At 45.7% G+C, this 19,361-nt stretch overlaps 1 protein-coding gene across 2 annotated transcripts in view; it reads right to left on the bottom strand.

Annotated features, from left to right (window-relative positions):
* The window catches only part of MYO19 (myosin XIX), a 182,075-nt gene that overhangs the window by 68,344 nt on the left and 94,370 nt on the right, over positions 1-19,361 (bottom strand). For both annotated transcript variants that reach the window (XM_088482422.1, XM_088482423.1), the window contains 2 exons: positions 19,177-19,290; positions 4,285-4,461 (listed from right to left, as the gene is read on the bottom strand). In XM_088482422.1, coding sequence (XP_088338548.1) covers positions 4,285-4,461; positions 19,177-19,290 — 291 coding nt within the window. The remainder of the gene's footprint in view (positions 1-4,284; positions 4,462-19,176; positions 19,291-19,361) is intronic.

Consider the following 19,361-nt stretch of genomic DNA (forward strand, 5'->3'; position numbering starts at 1 on the left):
AACTTGGGCAAATCCATGAACCTGTTGAGAGATTTCCGATTCAGAATAGAGCAATGAGACCCATTTAGTTTCTGTTAGGATTCTGCCTGGGATCGGCTGTTACTTACGGCGGCGCTGGCTTCCCCTCACTAGCGAGAGCAGTGAGATATCAGGTGCAGCAGTGGGTGACTTGCTGAGTATTCTTCCCGGGGTCCAGGTGACTTTCACGCAATTCTCCATATCGGAGTTCCTGCAGCGGTGGTCATGGGCGCAGCCATTTTGGCTGAATCACCTGATAGATCCTTATCCAGTGGTAGCTGTGTCAGTTCTCATCTGACTTGCTCATCCAATGGACAGCTACCTGGGGGTATAAACAGGACTCCAGGTAACAGGAAGTTGCCTGATCAACTTCACTATTTCCTTGATGTTGCTCTTGCTTCGTTCCAGGCTTCATGCAATCTTCCCAGCATTATTTCCCAGTGTGGACCTGTGATGTCACACCACCGCGTTTAGGCAGGTCACATCTGAGCCTCCTAGAGGAGCTCAGCGGCAGCGCTGCCCCATCCGCAGTTCTTTAATGTGACCGGCGGCTCTAGCTCTGCAGCACACTTCACAACCGCCTGCGGCACACTACTGTGCCGCGGCACAGTGGTTGAAAACCTCTGCCATAGGAAAAAAGTTTACTTAGAAAGAGAGACCAAATCTCCCCTCAGCAAACTCAATTGCAGCTGAGCATCTCTAACTAATTAGGAGAGAGGGGGATGGGCAGCTCAGTCTTCACAAGTAAAGTACAATTTAACCCCTACACACCTGGTAGTTGAGGGTAAAAGTGGAGCAACAGCAGTAATAGTTATAACAAACAAAAATAAAACTTGAATGAACTCCTGTTTTCCTTTATGCTTAACATATATAAGAACAAATTTAACAATGCAATTTTTTTTTAGCTGGTGTACTGGATTTGGTGAGGTAGCCGTTTCCTATACCAGGGAGCACACAAACCTTCCTATATGAAATCCTGACCCGACAGGCCTGCTTAACAGTATTTCCATGAAACCAGCCTGAGACCAAGAGGTCAGACAGGATTTACATGATACCAGGAGGTTCAACCTCCTTTGCAGGTGCTGGTGTACTGGATTGGAGAGGTGGCTGTTTACAACAGACAACACTAAAACCATCTAGCACAAAATCCTGCTCTGTATCATAGGTATAAGGTATAAATGCAATGTGACAAGTAAATGTGAAAAGACAAATGAAAAACCCCACACACCTGTACAGAGGGATGCGGAGAAACACAGTTACAGATATATCTGACAGTTTAGAAATAAAAGGCAGGATCAATACTGCAGCTAGCATTAAAGTCACATACAATGCATATATACATTCAAATGGGCTCTGAATCAACTGACGTAACCCTCGGGGGCTTGGTAGGATATAGAGCACTGTATATCTGACCCAAGGGAGAGGCATACAGGGACTGACCCACACCTCCTGAGAACCAACAGCTTTCAGCAGAGCACCATAGGTGGACTGTGAGCATCTCAATACACGAGGTCAGAAATAACAAACCAGACCCAGGAACCCACAAAGGAGGTTGCGTCTGGGTTGGGGGAGCAGCAGCCGCGGGAGCGCCTATCTCCCCTAAACGGCGTTAACGGTATGGGTATACTGGCCTCACAGTAGTAGAAGCATACGAGTGCGTCTACTAGCCATCCCCGACATCAGACGATAAGGCCCCCGGCGGTCTTAGTGAGGGCGTGGCTTGCAGGCCCTCACTAGCAGCAGCCTCCGGTGCGTCCCCTACACCGGAAGCCAGGACTGAAGCGCACGATTCCCCGACAACGAGGAATCGCCTTACCTTGTCATCTCCTTGGATCAGATTGCAGTCCGGGCCCCAGTGTCGCTGCTAGCTAAGCTTTGCTGTGACCCGCTGAAATCCCCAGGTCCCGTTGCAGGAGCTACGTTTCGGCATCAGCGGAGGTAGTAGGAGTCGTAATAAATGCGTCCTATTTGGACGCCTAAGTACTACTCAACCCAGTAGTATAAAAAACTAAGCAGTCCCAGGCTTTTGGATACTTGCATCTGGATACTTGCCGAGCACCAAACAAAAAAACTGAATGCTTGTGGCTGGGGGTGGGGTTTATAGGGAGGAGGACCTGTGCATGCTGAAAGCTTGAAAGCTGTAGCTGTTTGGTGCAATGGATTACTCCAACTACATACCGCAAGGTAGTTCCCGTGGACCCTATGAAACCTGAAGAAGAAAATAAATTTTCTTGGAGGTGTGTCCTTTTTACCTAGTATAGTTTGGATGCAAGTGCATGCTAATAATGATGACTTGTAGCAAACCAGGAGCACATGTTACAAACTGAATGTATATTTTAGTCCCTAATGTAGAACTTTCAATTTGCTGTCCAACCTCCAACTAATCTAGGTTTCTTTTTAAGTAGAAGATATTTTCAATGTCCTGCATAATTTTGTGCCATCTGCAGAGTCAACAACAACAATAAATTACTATTAATTCCAACTTTTGTGAACGGTAATAAACAAACTAAACAACATTGGTCCAGAGAGAGAATTCTGGGGTACAACAATTATTGGTATAGGAAACAATAGCAACAACTCTTTGGACACAATATTTACATACTATATTTTGTAGACTAATAATCTTTAACCGAGGCACAGTATCAAATATTTTTGAACAATCTATAAACCTGCAACTAAACCTGTGTCCAATCTCCTATCACTCTCATAATGTATTATTATTTTTATTAATGTATTACTTTAAAAAAAAAAAAATGCTTGCATGTCAAGCACATATAATGTTACTATAGAATTTGTCAATTAAAACGGTTTGTGAATCACAGCTTTTGGTGCTAGCAACAAGGATATCTTCCTGGGATTGTTAATTACAAATGACACCTGAAAAAGCAGTAATGTATAAGGATATCTTTGAATACCTGATGTCCTTTAGGATCTAGTTTACTTTGCATACTATGTTGCCTACGTATTTAATATTGCGTCACTGCCATGATTATTAATGGTCCATATCACAAAGGATATTTTCATTTTTAATGAAAATATCCCAGCTACGTACTAAGTGTAACTTGCAGGGACAGTGGTAGCGATAACCATTGTCCCTATAAGTTACAACCCCCTGCACATGTGAAAGACTCCTCCGGGGGAATCTGACACTGCGCATGTCTATATTGACAGTTTCCAGAACCAGCTGACGGCTGCAGGAGAGGGATCGGAAGATTCCTTTCCTGCAAATGTTCCTCCATAGGCATAAAGTGGTTTACACCATCTGAAGATGGTGTAAACTAAAGGGATCAAATTCCAAAAAGCGAAGTTTGGTACATGGGAGTCAGATTGTAGTCCCTATTAATAAGAATGGGAACGGCAGTCTACAAGGCTAATTAACCTTTTGTAAGAGTTTCTGTGAAATATCCTGCATTAGGCTATTATTAGTACATAGCATTAATACATTAAATTGTATGAAAAACTGCCTTGATAAATAGACCCTATGATTACAATATAAATATAGATTTACAATACTGATACAACTATTCATTTTTCAAAATGTGAGCAATATTTGTAGTGACCTTATATATATTTTAGCAGGATATAATTTTGTGTGTGTTAAGAGTTTATCCCACTGGAATTTGTATTATGCGTTGTGGCATGCAAAGCATGATACAGCTTTTACAAATGAAAATAGTGTCTTGATTAGTGCCCTATACAATCTATCAGAAGGTAATGTTTACTTTATCATCACAGACATTTCTTAAATTACACAGTCACCGATTATTAGAAAAAAAAGATTTATCTTTTGAAAATTCCTGGGGCTGCTGTGACAGATATCTGCCATGTACATGACACATTTTTGCGAATGACGAACGATATTGCATGACATCATTCTGGGAGTGGATTTTTTCCTATGTTTCTATTCATTTTCATAAAAAAAAATCGTCCGTCATTTACCACGACAGATATTTCTAATATCGGTCAGCGATAAACGATAATTGACCAACATGTTGGAGAGACAAAAGACCAAATTTGTCGGCCGCGGAAGTGCGCATTTTAGTGTTCAGAGCCTATCCATTAGCAGATAAATTGAACGACTGAACGATAAATCGTTCATCGTTCAAATGTATCTGCTAATGGATAGGCCCCTTAAGGCAATTACAAATTCCACAACGCACATTCATCTATGATCACTAAGCAGGTAAGGTAACTGGAAAAGGCAAGCATGGGTGTAACATACTGAAAAGAACATTTCTGAATATAGTTTACTTTTTGTCTACACACCTTATTTTTGTCTGCCATGTGCTGTATTTGGTATGTTACTTTTCCAGCATAGTGCGACACAATAAAGTTAGGCTTTTCACTGCATTTGTCCCATCCAAAACACTTGTTGTGGGAAAGAGTTTTTTCTAATCGTGACTGGAGGTGACCAGCATCCGAAGGCCTGTTTAAACGGCATTCCTACACAGGAGAAGCAAGCAGCAACTTAGATCAGTACAAATTCATTTGTCGGATATTTTTTTAATTCCACTTTAAAAATGCACCTCTCGTGGAAGCTGCCTTTTGTGGATGTTTTCATTATTAGGAAATGACAACCTATGCATTAACTGTAAACCTGACCATCATGAGGCACTTCATGATCAGTGATGAGGATCAGACTACCTGACAACAGGTTATATGCTCATGAATAAAAATATTAACACACAAAAGAACTGCCTTCATTGTCTTCATGAAGCAAATAAGAATCTAGGCAGAGTAACATTAATCTCACAAAACGATTTAGAATGGTATGGCAAAGCTTAAATCAGCAATCCCACATAGAATATTGTTTTCCCTGTAAATAGCAGTTACTGTAAGTACTTTTTAAGCTTGCAACTGATGATCTTTTTTTTAGCTGTCCTCCAGAAAGATTTTGAAAAGGAGTTTATGATTTGTTGGAGGGCAGCAGCTAAAGAAGGTTGTAGTGCAAAATTCTGTTCTCTACCTCCCAAATAACCATCTTCTCACAAATAGAAACCATTTAAAAATTGTGAAGGCTGTCTAACAATACAACACTGTACTTTGGAGTGGTATAATGCCAATGAAGGGGTTGTGTTAAAATGTAGTAAAATACAATCTCAGTTCAGCTGCTGGATGCAGAGAATTCACCTACTGTAACAATGCTGTAGCAGTCTCTGTCCTCCCCTTGATAATGTGTTAACTCTTTAGTGACAGCTGCTGTAAATTTAGAAATCATGTGTCCTTGCTATTTGTCCAGCTACTAGAGTAAAATACTGGGAACACTGTTACTGTGAGCTGGTAGATGACCACAGGAGTACCCTCATAGAACGCAAAAGCATTTGAAAGAAAATATGGAAAGAGGCAGAGACACACCGCAAGTAAAGATACAGTGACTGTTTTGCAGAGACAGGAAAAATGTTCTGCTCATGCATTTCAGAAATCATAGTGTGCTTCTCCTACACACCATGTTCACATTACATGCAATGGGGTTTACATAGTAGTACATTCTCTATAAGGGAAACTAGTTCAAAAATACATTAAGTAAATGCTTATGTTTAATTACATTTGACCAGTTGCCAATAATTACACTTAAGTGACCTTTTACTATTCATTCTTGGTCTTCAAAACCTCTTTGGATGCTCCATCTATTTCCATGGAGTGAAGATGTATCTAAGGCCCTTGCCTCTAAAAGACCTTATGGCTTCTCGTGTCAGGGAGTAAGAAGATTCCACTTAGATTGTGATAATGTGGGGAAATATACATTTTTGCATCTTAAGCAGGCCATACATCAGGATGATATCATTCCAACCAGCCAGTCAGCTAGTTGGCTGGTTGTGATGATAATCAGGCAGCGTATGGGAGCAAACAATAATCACTTGTTTACTTCCACACACTGAAGAAAGGTAAAAAACGGTTGGCCTATCTAGCTGGGAAAATCAAAAATGTTTGCTTTTTCCCAACTAATCGTTCTAGTGTAGCCTCAACTGAATGATAAGTAGGCAGTGTTCCCCTACTTCTACACCAACATCAGGATCCCTGGCAGCGGCTGAGTGAGGTCAGTACTGCTGCTGCACGTTAGTACCACGGCAGATCCTTCAGTCTCTCCTTTAAGTGATGTGTGAGCAGTACGAGTCCTACTGTAGTTCTATGCAGTTCTGACATTTTTATTCATTCACGAGCAGTACATTATAATACATGGGAAAACCAGTTTTACACTTATAATCACATTTTATATGTATGCGTCATGCAGTCTGGCTTCCCTCGGCAACAGCAAGAGGGTGTGTAACACTACAAAGGCTGATAAATTGATTATCTTTTTCATCTAATTTATTAATGACTTGTATGAAGCTGAAAATTGCATTTATAGTATTGGTCACCTGTTTGATGGATATATAATAATCTTAAGAGCTTGATTCTTTGTGCGTGTGTATATGTATGTGTGTATATCGTATATCATATATACAGTTTATATGTATTGTCGAAGCCGGATAATTGGCTGAGACAGAATCTGTTTAAAATCAAGATCTGTAAGACGCCATTTTGCAACTGGTCGCAAAACGCCATTTTAGCTACAACTAAAAAAATCCTTACATTAAATATTCAGTGATGACAAGACAGGTTTTGTAGGTTTGTCTGTAACAAATAATTAAGAATACACAAAGACACTAATATACTGAGAGTGAATTTGGAAACAATTGTTAGGCAATTAAACTACCGTTAGCCATTGTAGGCCTGGTATCTGATGTGGTTAAGCTAAATAAACCATTGTATTTAAGTCTGAGGCTTAAACAAATTAGTCTTACCTGTGTGATCTCATCAAGCATCTTTTGATCATATATGTAAACACATTGCCTGTCATTGTTGTAGTCCAGACAAGTAATACCAAAATATGTCAAGTAAATCAGATAAATATATATATATTAATTCATAATAAATACATGCATGCACATAGACAATTGCATGTGTATTCACAATGCGTGCAAATATACACACAATTACATTAAAAGGTTCCGCAGTATTTTAGGTTAATATTCAGGGTTTTATTTATATCAGCAATGTTGTGAAGTGCATGTTATATGATTTCTATGGTTTAGTACATGATAAGCAGACCATGTTTGGTGCCATTCTGATCCCCTGTTTATTTGCAGATCTCCGGTTCTATCGGTGGGGAGATCACTACATGCATCTGCGAATTATGAAATATAGAGAGATAGCCATTGAAATGCTGTAATGAAATAGCTAGATTAGATTTGTTTACAGGACACAAAGACACAGACCAATGAACTATCGTAACAGAAGATTCAAGAAGAAGAACCAATGAAATTATGCCAGCTCATGCCCATTGTATTGCACATCTCTGTTCGGGTATATAGTCAGGCTCAGCTAGTTAGTCATATTCTTGTTCCTGTGACGGAGGTTTCATCTTTGATGCCGGGATCTGGATTCAGAGCGCCTCGTATGTATCGACTGTACCTATATTGAATGTAACAGACCGAGTGGAATGAGCCTTAACAGAGGCTGGAACAGGTAAACCCTCCTGCATATAAGCCTCAATAATAGCAGAACGAAGCCAACGGGCTAGAGTCTGTTTGTTGGCAGGCCAACCCCTCTTGTGAAAACCAAAGAGGATAAACAAAGAATCCGACTTCCTCACAGAACTAGTCCGGTCCACATAAACCTGGAGTGCAGGGACAACGTCTAATGAAGTCTCCCCAGCCGAAAGATCAGGCGACTGAAAGGCTGGTACAACAATTTCCTGATTAATGTGGAACCTGGAAACCACCTTAGGCAGGAAATCAGGACGAGTGCGAAGCACCGCTCTGTCCTGATGAAAAATCAGAAAAGGGGGACGACAAGAAAGCGCCCCCAAATCTGAAACCCTCCTGGCAGAAGCAATTGCCAAGAGGAAAACAGTTTTAAAAGCTAGCCACTTGAGCTCCACTGACTCCAAGGGCTCAAAAGGCGGACCCTGTAAGGCCCGAAGAACCACGGGGCCACAGGTGGCACAAGGGGAGGCTGGATTCTCGAAACTCCCTGGAAAAAGGTGTGTACGTCCGGCATAGCAGCGATCCTGTGCTGGAACCACACCGACAGAGCAGACACGTGCACCTTCAGCGAAGAAAGACGTAATCCTAAGTCCAAACCCGACTGAAGGAAAGCCAGAATACGCGAAACCCGGAACACCTGGGGATCATAGTTTCTGGCCTCGCACCACTGAAAGTAAGTGTGCCACACTCTGTGATAGATCCTCGCGGAAGCAGGCTTGCGCGCCCTCAGCATGGTGGTAATAACGGAGCTAGAAAAGCCCCGAGACCTCAGGACGGCTGTCTCAAGAGCCACGCCATCAAAGATAGTCGACCCAGATCCAGGTGAAGACAGGGCCCCTGAGACAACAGGTCCCGCCGTTGAGGTAGGAGGTACGGAGCGTCGACGGACAGGCTCCGCAGATCGGAGTACCACGGCCTTCTGGGCCACGCTGGGGTCACCAGGATCAGTGTGCCTCCGTCCTGTTTGAACTTGCGCAGGACCCGAGGCAGCAGAGATATCGGAGGGAACAAGTAAGCCAGTTGAAACAGCCATTTCACCGACAGCGCGTCTATCAGACTTGCGCCTGCATCCCTTGTCCTTGACCCGTACACAGGCAGCTTGTGATTGTGACGGGACGCCATCAGGTCCAGCTCTGGCAGCCCCCACTTGTCCACGAGTAGTTGGAATACCTCTGGATGAAGCGACCATTCCCCGGGATGCACGTCGTAACGGCTGAGGAAGTCTGCCTCCCAATTGAGGACTCCTGGGATGAAAACTGCTGAGAGAGCTGGAAGATAGCGCTCCGCCCAAGCCAGGACGCGGGACACCTCCGACATCGCAGCTCGACTGCGAGTCCCTCCCTGGTGATTGATGTACGCCACCGTGGTGGCGTTGTCTGACTGCACATGAACGGCCTTTCCGTGAAGAGCGGTGCCGGACGACTGCAGGGCTCTGTATATTGCCCGCAGTTCCAGGATGTTGATGGGTAGAATCGCTTCCTCCGTCGACCAACTACCCTGAAGTGACAAGGAGCCCGTCACCGCCCCCCAACCCCGGAGACTGGCATCTGTCGTGAGCAGAACCCATTCCGGGATCCAAAAGGGGTGCCCCTCTAGGAGATGAGCCGTCTGCAGCCACCAGGCTAGGGACAGACGCACCTCCGAGGACAACACCAGCATCTGAGAGCGGATCCTGTGTGGCAATCCGTTCCATTCCGAAAGAATCAGCCTCTGCAGGGGCCTGGAATGGAACTGGGCAAACTCCACCATGTCGAATGCCGACACCATGGACCCCAAAACTCTTATCGCTGAGTGCACCGACACTCTGCCACTGCTCAGACAACTGTGAATCCGCAGCTGTAAGGAGGAGACCTTCTCTGGAGTCAGAAAAATCCGTTGCTGACGAGAGTCCAGCAGGGCCCCCAAATGAACCATCCGCTGTGATGGGATGAGGGAGGACTTCTTCCAGTTGATCAACCAGCCGTGCGCCTGTAGACAAGCGACCGTCAGGTTGAGATGCTGGATCAGTACCTCCGGGGAGCTTGCCAGCAAGAGGAGGTCATCTAGATCCGGTAGCAACCGTATTCCCTGGCTCCGAAGGTGAGCCGCCATGACCGCCATCACTTTGGTAAATACCCTTGGTGCCGTGGAGAGACCAAAGGGTAGAGCCCTGAATTGGTAGTGGTTGTGGAGAATAGCAAACCTCAGAAACCGTTGGTGCGATGTTGCTATAGGCACATGGAGGTAGACGTCCTGGATATCCAGGGAGACCATATAGTCCCCTGGTTCCATCGCCAGAATGATGGAACGCAAAGTTTCCATCCTGAATTTGGGAACCCTGAGAAACCTGTTCAGGGACTTCAAATTGAGGATGGGGCGATGAGAGCCATTGGGTTTCTGTACCAGAAACAGCGTAGAGTAATACCCCATCCCACGTTGAGACTGTGGTACGGGTATAATGACCCCCGCCGTCAGCAAGGCCTCTATGGCTTCCTGAACCTGCAAGGTCTTGGTTTTGTCCTGAGAAGGACTTGTGCAAAAAAACTGGCAAGGCGGCCTGTGCCGAAAAGACAGGGCGTACCCCTGGGAGACCACTTCTCGCACCCAGGCATCCGTGGTGGTATTGTGCCAGCACTGGGCGAATTGAAGAAGTCGGCCTCCCACTCTGGGGTCCCCAGAGGGAGGCCCCTCCCATCACGCAGAAGGCTTATCTTCTTGCTTGGAAGAAGGGCGCCTAGCACTCCAGGCTTGCTTCTTTGGCTTTGAGGTGGTCTTGGGTGCGGACTGCCTCGGGAAGGACTGACCCTTTGCCTTGCCCTGAACCCGAAAGGAACGAAAGGCCGAGCTCCGGACCTTAGCAGGTGTAGTAGCTGAAGGGAGGAAGGCTGACTTGGATTTTGCCAGGGTATCTACTATTTTGTCCAGGTCCGGACCAAATAGTAATTCTCCATTAAAAGGTAAGGCCTCCAAGCCTTTCTTTGAATCCGCGTCTGCTCTCCAAGACCGCAACCACAAGGATCTACGAGCAGACACTGCTGCCGCCAAAAACCCTAGTGGTCAACAGGCTAGCATCCAACGATGCTTCTCCAATGTAGGAGGCGGCATCTCTCATCTGTCCTAACAACGCCCTCTGGACGTCCGGAGCTTCATCCGTAAACGTGTCCTCCAAAGCGTTGGCCCACCCCTCAATGGCCTTGGCCACCCAGGAGATGGCCATGGACGGCCGGGCTACAGCCCCTGAGAGAGAATAAATAGACTTTAGACAAGTCTCCACCTTCCTGTCCGTAGGATCCTTCAGCGAGGATATAGACGGCAATGGCAAAGTAGCACTCCTGATGAGGCGTGTTACATGGGAATCGACTGCAGGCGGAGTTTCCCATTTCTTACAATGCGCTTCCGGGAAATGGATAATTGGACGCCAAGTGTTTCTGTGGCAGGAAACGCTTACTGGGTGTCTGCCAGGCCACCGCCATGTGATCAGTCAACTGATCAGACAAGGGGAACGCTGCAGAAGTAACCTTAGCTTTTTTAAAACTAGGATACCTCGACTTGGGAGCGGGTGCCTCATCCTCAATCAGAAGAATGGCCCGCACCGCCTTAACCAGAGCCCGCACATTGATGGAAGACTTAGTGTCTACCTCCTGGACTGAGGCATCTGAGGCTGAGTCATCCTGCACCTCACCATCATCCGAGGACCCCTCAGAATCCGAAAGATGCGCAGCCTGCGCCATGACTGAGCGTTTAGACGCCCTGGAGGGCACGTCACTGCGCAACATCGACTGAAAAGCCGAAGATGCTGCCGCCAAATCTTGGACAATGTGGGAAAGCGCATCCACCCAGGGTGGAGGAGCTGCCACAGGAGCCTGAAACGGCACCACAGCCTGCTGTGCCACAGGGGTGGACTGAATATACATTGGCAACCCCGCATAGGGACCAACAGGCTGAGACCCCGGGGGAGTCTGCAATAATTGTGGGGAATGGGGGATGGCAGGGGAATGGGGGATGGCAGGCTGGGGCAACGCCCTAGTAGGGGCGGCAGTCGGGACCGACAGACGGTCCGCGATGGACACCAGCACCTGGGAAAAAATCGCCCATGGTGGCTCCTGCGACATGGGAGGTTTAGACATACCAGGGAGCGCCTGGCACCGTCCGCACAGGCCGTCCTGTGACAAATTCTCCCTATCCACTCCTGCAGAACAGCGCCTGCAGGAGAACAATACCGGAGCCCCGGAGTGCTCAATCTCCTCCTCAGACATGACTTAGGAAGAAAACGTGCGCACTCACCAGTGTGCTGAACAACAGCCCACAATATGGTACTGTGTAGCACACAACTGTATGTGACGGACCTCACAAATACGTGATTTATATAGGTGAGGTCTGTAGAAACACCCTTCCCCCGCACACCTGTAGGGCTTGTAGGAGAAGGAAAGGGATAGGTATAGGCTGACAGTAAGTAGAAAAAAGACACAGACAGGCAGTACTAGCCAAAGTCACATACCATGCAGGAAGATATACTCACTGCACCTTTCCACTACAATCAACCTGCCCAGATTCAGTGTCTGGGAGGGCTATAGTGCTGTGTACACTGTCCTTGTCGGGGGAGAGATACACAGGGGGACCGGTCCGCGTGCTCCCCGAAGATCTGCGCTGCCACTTGAAGAAAATGGCCGCTGGAGACCTCAGAGGAGGAGTGGCCCGAGTATCTACAGCTCAGCGACGCCAGACTACTAGCTGAAAGGCGCGCTGAGCTGAGGGGAGGAGCCGCTAGACAGGGAAGGCTTCCTCCCCTGGCTAGCATATTTAAACCCCCGGGCTGCCGGCATCCCGCTTGCCGCTTAATTTACCCTGGTGGTCTAGTGGTCTGGCGGGGTATGCCTCCCCTGGAGGGGGCGCCCGCCGCCACCGCTAGCGCCCCCGGGGGGCATGGGACTGCATTTAAAAGGAACCCGCGCACCGCCGCTAATCAGCGGTGCGCGGCTTACCTTGATCTCCCCGGCGTCTTCCGGCAGCAGTCCCGGGGGAAACCAGAGTCCGGCTAGTACAGACTCTGACTTCCCCCCCGCGATCCCCAGTTCAGTGCTGGCGTCGCGGCGCCAGCAGGGAGAAGGAGCGGCAGCGTGGGCGTCTGTACAGACAGCCCATCGCTGCTGCTCTAGAGAAAAAACTTATAGTAAAAATTAAACTAAGTTAAAATAAAAAGCTTTAGGGGGCTGCTCCTGCAGCCCCCCCCCGCAGGGTGACCCGACTCCAGCCGGGCACCATCTTAAACTAAGGTGCCTGTGGCTCGGGGGCGGGGTATAGGGGAGGTTGGACCCAAGTGCATCCTGGGAGCAGCTAAAAGCTTTAACTCCGTGGTGCCCGAGGATCCAGGATCCAGCTATACCCCAAGGTCACCCTGTGGACCCTGAAGTAGAAAATAACTTTTTGTGCGTTGGACCCACAACCAAAGTCTGAAAGTATTTACTGCTGTGTGCGACTATTCATAACGCTATTTAGCGTCAACTAAGGTTTAGTGGTTATATGCAGGATTCTATAGAGGTTTAAGTAGGATTCCATATAGGTTTAAATAGGATTCCAAAGTTGGGGGCTCAGAGTGAAATCACGCTGCCACTCACACGGTAACGCATCGGTTAGCGATCTCTCATCAAAAGGGTGGAAAGGCGCCATAAGCGGGAAAGAACGCTTTGCCTTCGAAAACCTGCTACCACTTGGTTGCTGAAAGAGCGCTACCATCACGGTTAGATTAGAACTAGGGACGAAGAAGGAAAAGTGTGTTTTCCTTCGGTGTTAAAACAGTGTGTTAGGGGGTAAGTCGCACATTAGTGTCTGCATGTTTTCTGTATTTCTACCACATGTTCAAAAAGGTCATTGTGTTTTGTAGTGTGATTACCTGTTCAAACCTCTGAATTGTACTGCTAAATTTTGGGGAAAGGTTTTATTTTTCTGCGTAGAAGTAGGGTATGTGATTGAAGTTTGTATGTGTGTGGGGGCTACTGTCTAGTTAAGCCCGAAAAGCTAAGGCTAGTTTAGCCTAGCGGAGGTTACTGTCTGGTCAAACCTCGAAGTGTAAACTCAGTAGGTGCCTGACGAGGCCGAGCAAACTACTGGGCCAGTGTACAAACCAGGTACATTGTGGTTATCGAGAAACAAGGAGTTCTTCTCGGTCCGAACACCCATTAATTGCAAAGTCCATTGATCAGCTAGGTTCCTTGGGCAGAGCGATCGAACCGCATAGTTTTATGTAAACTGTGATTGTGAGGTGGGTCGTCGTGGGAGTGAAACTGCTGGCAAGGTTAGGAGTTATTGGAACTTCTAAATGCTACCTGCGGGAATAAACTCGAAGTAGTAAGCGGTGTGGTAAAGCTTGAGTTGATTTACCACGAGGAAAAAGAAACCCCTCACAAAGCAAGTTGTTTTATTTCCTCACTTTTTGGCTATACAAACGATCCCTAAGGGGGAAACCGGTGTATAGCTTGCAGAAGCGAGTGGTTGAAGCTTGGAAATACAGCCGCAAGTAGGATAATTTACAATAGGTGGTTATCCTGCTCCTCGTTGTGCAAGCCGACCATAACGTCAGACGGGTTTGCTGTGCATAGCGGGAGGGAGTGCGTGAACGTAGCTCTTTGAAAATCGTTCACAGGTCGACGTTTTCCGGAAATTGCGTAGCATTGTTCTTAATATGGGTGCTAAGCAATCTCTAGTAACGATCGATGAAGTGCTGCTGATGGAAGGACCGCAGGGGTCGGCAAGGTATGTTATGTTTAAAAAGTATGGTGCTTATGCTACGGCATATTTTAACATATGGGTCAAAATGACCAAGAAATGTAGAAAGCCTTTTCCCAAGATAGGTAGCTTTGATGTGGAAGTCTTGAGCAATGTTAGAGACAGTATTTGCTTGGTGAGGTCTCTAAACAAAAGGGTAAAGTTCAATGATTGTTTGAAGTTGTGGCAGTGTGAAGGGAATATGTGGCAAAGCTGAGTGCATGCGACGCAAATCAGCGCCGCGTGCACGGCGCAAGGGAGTGCTGGCACAATGCACAACAGCGTTGTGCAAGTGATGCCAGGGAACGTGCACGCACTGCAAAGTAGCGTTGCCAAAGGTACTGTAAACGCACATGCACCACCGCCGCCCTATGCGGATAGTGGTGTAGGTACAGTCGATCATAAAAATGTAACAGGCAATTGTACCCTCTTCTGAGTAACTATAAGGAACATGTTTATGATGCAGATAACGAACCTGTTGTAATGTCCACTCTTTCCCATGTTGTAACTCCCGCAGCTACAGAAACTGCTAATCCCATATGTAGTAGTCAGAGGCTGAACCCTACACAAGGTAATAAAATCACAGGTAGTGGTGCATTAGGCATTCACCCCGACCGGTCAATAACTGTTCCCAATGGGAATCCGGACGCACAGGGTGTAGTGGTCACAAGGGATATAGCAATGTATTGTCCATGGATGAGGGCAGAGTTACATTCCATAATGGTAGAATTCCCAGACCCTAGGAAGGATTTAGCAAATTGCAAAAAATTTGTAAAGGATTTGGGTAATGCTCATGAGCCAACCAACAAGGATTGGCGAGTGGTATTACGGGCATGTCTTCCACACAATACCGACGTGAAAAAGTTTATCACGGCCTGTGTATTAGACGGAGATGTTCCCATAACTGATGAAGGCAATCAAAATAATATAACTCATATTGTAGATCAACTGGCCATATTTTTCCCTGTATTAGTTAATTGGAGTAAAAGTTTTACCATTAAGCAGAAGGAGAGTGAGTCTGCAGCAGACTATTTTTACCGAGCTCTGCAGACTATTACTCAATATACAGGCATAAAAGATAATACCCATTACAGGGAAATGACAGTCACAGTACTTATGGACCGTCTTAAAGACGTCCTTAAGAGCAAGGTTCAGATCTCACTTCCTGGGTGGAGGGGAATTACTGTGGACGCTCTCAGGGAAGCTGCAATTAAGCATGACAAAAACATACTTAAGAGAGAAATGCAGAGCGAGAAACTAATGGCCGTTAGTATTCATGCTCTAGAGGTAATACAACAACCACAGCAACGCTTCTACCACACACGGCCAAAATACACACACCCCACACAACCTCCAAACTCATATCCTCATACTCAACCTCAATCTTTTCATACTTCTTCCCCCACACAACAACAACAACCTTTCAACACACGTCACATACGGAGGTGTTTTAGATGTAACAGGGAGGGTCACATAAGTAGGTTTTGTAAAGTAGGTCAGGGAATCCCTAGGTACCAACAGGAGGGACACCCACAACAGTCACCTGCTAACACCATGACCATGAAAGCTGTCTTAGAAGAAGACACTCAGCTCTAGGGGTTAGGTCACACCTGTAGTCTACAGCCAGCCAGGTTAATTGGGGATACTAGGGAAGAACCGGTAACGGTAATTGATGTAACTGATACCCAATCTCTGTTCAGCTTTCTTCCCTGTTCCCTAACACCCTGACTGTCAGTACCTCTTTGCTTTCACATAGGGGGAGGTGTACACTACACATGGACACGAGTGCCATATGGTTTCATAGACAACCCCAGTATCTTCTCCCAGACCTTATACGACTGTTTACAATCTTTTCAACCTGCCAATGGATCTGTTCTGATACAATATGTGGACGATTTATTGTTGTGCCCTGATTCATTTATGCCATGTTTAAATGACACTAAACTGTTGTGCTTCATCTCTCACACACAGGACACAAGGTTGCTAAGGACAAATTGCAGCCATGCCAAGGTCCAGTACTTGGGATACTGTCCAAACCCAGGGGCTAAGATACTACCTAGAACAGTAGCTATTAATAACAGGGTTTAATTGTGCAGAGGGTTGTATGCAGATACGGTGTCCCTAGAGTATAGGGATACTCATTTCACAGGTGATGTCTTTTAAAAAAAACATGTGTAAGTTGGTGGATATTAATAATATCAAGATCACCCCAGACCGTCTTTTTATCTGTCCCCCTTTGAGATATTGTTTGACAGGCAGCCTCATGTGAAAATATGATAATGAGGTTACTGTGCAGTGTCTCACGAAGATGAGTAAGAACAACAGAAATTGAAAGTGTTATTATCTAACATGTCTGATGCAAACTGTCATGATGTCAAACCTGGAGAATTTTTTATGATCAGAAATTTCTTGCATTCAGGTTGTCTGATTGAACGGTGGGAAGGTCCGTACCAGGTGTTGTTGACGAGTACCACATCCTTGAAGGTGGCCGAGAGAGATACCTGGGTCCATTCCACTCGCTGCAGGAAGGTCAACCAACCGGTGAAGATACAAGGCGGAGACGAGGCCGATAACGTGGACATGTCGATCGCGAGCTTGTCTCGGGAGGATTAAAAGGTTGCAGTGAGATACCTGAGCTAAAGAAATTTGTAGATCCTTGTTACAGCAATGGACTGGTCTGCTGTGTTCATTCTTGTATTCTCTTCCAGAGTTTCCATCATCCTGGTTTGTTCAGGGATTTCTGGGTTCTGTGACGGAGGACAGATAAAGGAGATGGGAGCTGATGGCAATATTGATGGAGTGGAGTCGAGAGGAGGAGTGCTATACCAATCAGGGGAGTGTCTGACCAATCTTAGTACAGTATTTGTAGATTGATCTGTGATACCTGAAACTCGGGGACAGTGTGAAGGTTTATCGTCTGAAGATTTCTGTATTTGTGAACTTTGTGGGTCCCTAGTTGATGAAAAATGTATACAATGGTGCCAGCCTAAATATAACCCGTATTGGGATGGGTATCCTTTAGAGGATTATCATAACATGGTAGGCAAAGTTTTAAATCAAACTGTTGGGTGTGCTTACACATGCCACAGGGACAGCATAATGTAGGGTTGGTGCCATTTCCATTGAATGTTTCAGAAGTTTTAGAAATGCAAAAAGGGAAAACACTGGATGGAAAATTCCTCTCATCCAAGCCGCCTCATTTTAAACTCCATCAATTCCAAGTAGATAGATCACTTTCATGTTTGAACATAACCAACCCCAATAAACCAGGGAGTTGGGAAGTGACGGGGAATAACCAGACGATGACCTTCTCATTAAGAGCTGATAATGAGCCAATGGATTATGAACTGTTACGCACAATTAGATCAAACGGTAGACACTTTAGGTATCGGTATACACTTAGTGATACTAAAGAAATGGTTGGTAGGGTACCAGAAGGGTGTTGTGCCAAGATTATACAACATGAGACATGTCTTGACCAGATGGGAGAACCTGAAGTAGGGTTATATGCAAGAGAAATGTTATGTTCTCCCAGACGATGTATATTTTATATGTGGAAGAAAAGCATATAAGTGGCTCTCCCCGAGTTTAGAAGGTTTATGTTATTTGGGAAGAATACTTCCAGAAATTATGACCCTTACACATGGTGAAATGCTTGGTATCCACAAAAACACCCCATCTCCATATAATATATTCCATAGACAAAAACCTTATGGTTTTACATGTTCCATTAAGGCTTCTTAGACATGCTGTCACTCACAAAATGGTGGAGATGGTAATTCACAGAATTATGTGCTCATTGGAATACACACATGCAGTCTATGCAACTGAGGTCTGAGCAGTTATGTGGAGAATCTGTCCATTCGTTCACCACAACAATCCCACTGGGTTCCAACATTCATCTCATTCAGAATACACATTCAGCTCCCTAATTTCTAAAACTATCATACTCTGTCTATGCATGTACACTATCTGCGCCTCCATTGTGCTCTATCTTCCCCAATCCCTCCATCAGCACCACTGTTTTCCACCCATCTGCTTCAATTTGGCTCCTTCCCATCTGTGCTGCTTAATTTCCCCCCCTCTCCACGCCTTTCTGTCTCCCCCATCCACCCCACTCATCCCATCTGCGCAGCTCTATCTTCTGCTCAGACCTCAGTTGTATAGACTGCATGTGTGTATTCCAATGAGCACACAATTCTGTAAATTAGCAGCTCCACCATTTTGTGAGCGACAGCAAGCTCACTCTGTGAGAGTGCTGAATCTGCAGATAATCACAGGATGTGATGGCATACCATATCTGTATTACGCAAGGAACAGTCCATTAAGGCGTGGGCCTTAATGATCGGAAATTCATTGCTTTTTTAAGTTTGAGTGGCAGAAATTCAGTAGGTTTTGTGAAATTTCAGATCATGTCTAAGAAGCTTTAATGGGACATTAAAACCCGTAAGATATATGGAATTTCATTGATTTTTTTATAATTTATGAACCATCAGGGACTGGAGCAGCAAACCGGGCCACCTGCAGGGGAAAAGGGCGACAAAAAGGTGCACTAGTGCTGGAGGGGACAGCACACAGGAGGTGTTTCGAGTGCAGAGGGAGAGACGGCTGAGGGGGCAGGCTGCAGGAGTGCGGAGCAGTGGCATCAGTGCACAGGTTCATCAGCGGGGGACAGAAAGGCTCACTGGCACTGATGGTCCCAGCCCTGAACTGCTTCTTAAGGCCCCTACACACAGAACGATGTGCTCATGATGCGATCTGGTGAACGATTTCCATTGACTTTAGAACTATCATGCAAGATCTAAAGATAGCTGACTGCATACACAGATCAGTGAGATCCGTGATGCAGGCACACACACCTCAAACATCTCACACTGTAATTACCCACCTCATTAAGCAAAGAGAAGACACTGACAGGACTTCCTTCAATGAGATCCACACAGTTCTTGTTGTCTTGGTAACTGATAAAAGACCATTTTAGTCCCTCTGCTGAATATTCCTCCTACAGCATAACAAAGTACAACATGAACTTTTAACTTAGAAAACTTGTAATTTCTTTAACAAATGAGACAG

The sequence above is a fragment of the Taudactylus pleione genome, unplaced genomic scaffold, assembly GCF_031769625.1.
Source record: "Taudactylus pleione unplaced genomic scaffold, aTauple2 ptg000288l, whole genome shotgun sequence".
In the NCBI taxonomy this organism is placed as follows: domain Eukaryota; kingdom Metazoa; phylum Chordata; class Amphibia; order Anura; family Myobatrachidae; genus Taudactylus; species Taudactylus pleione.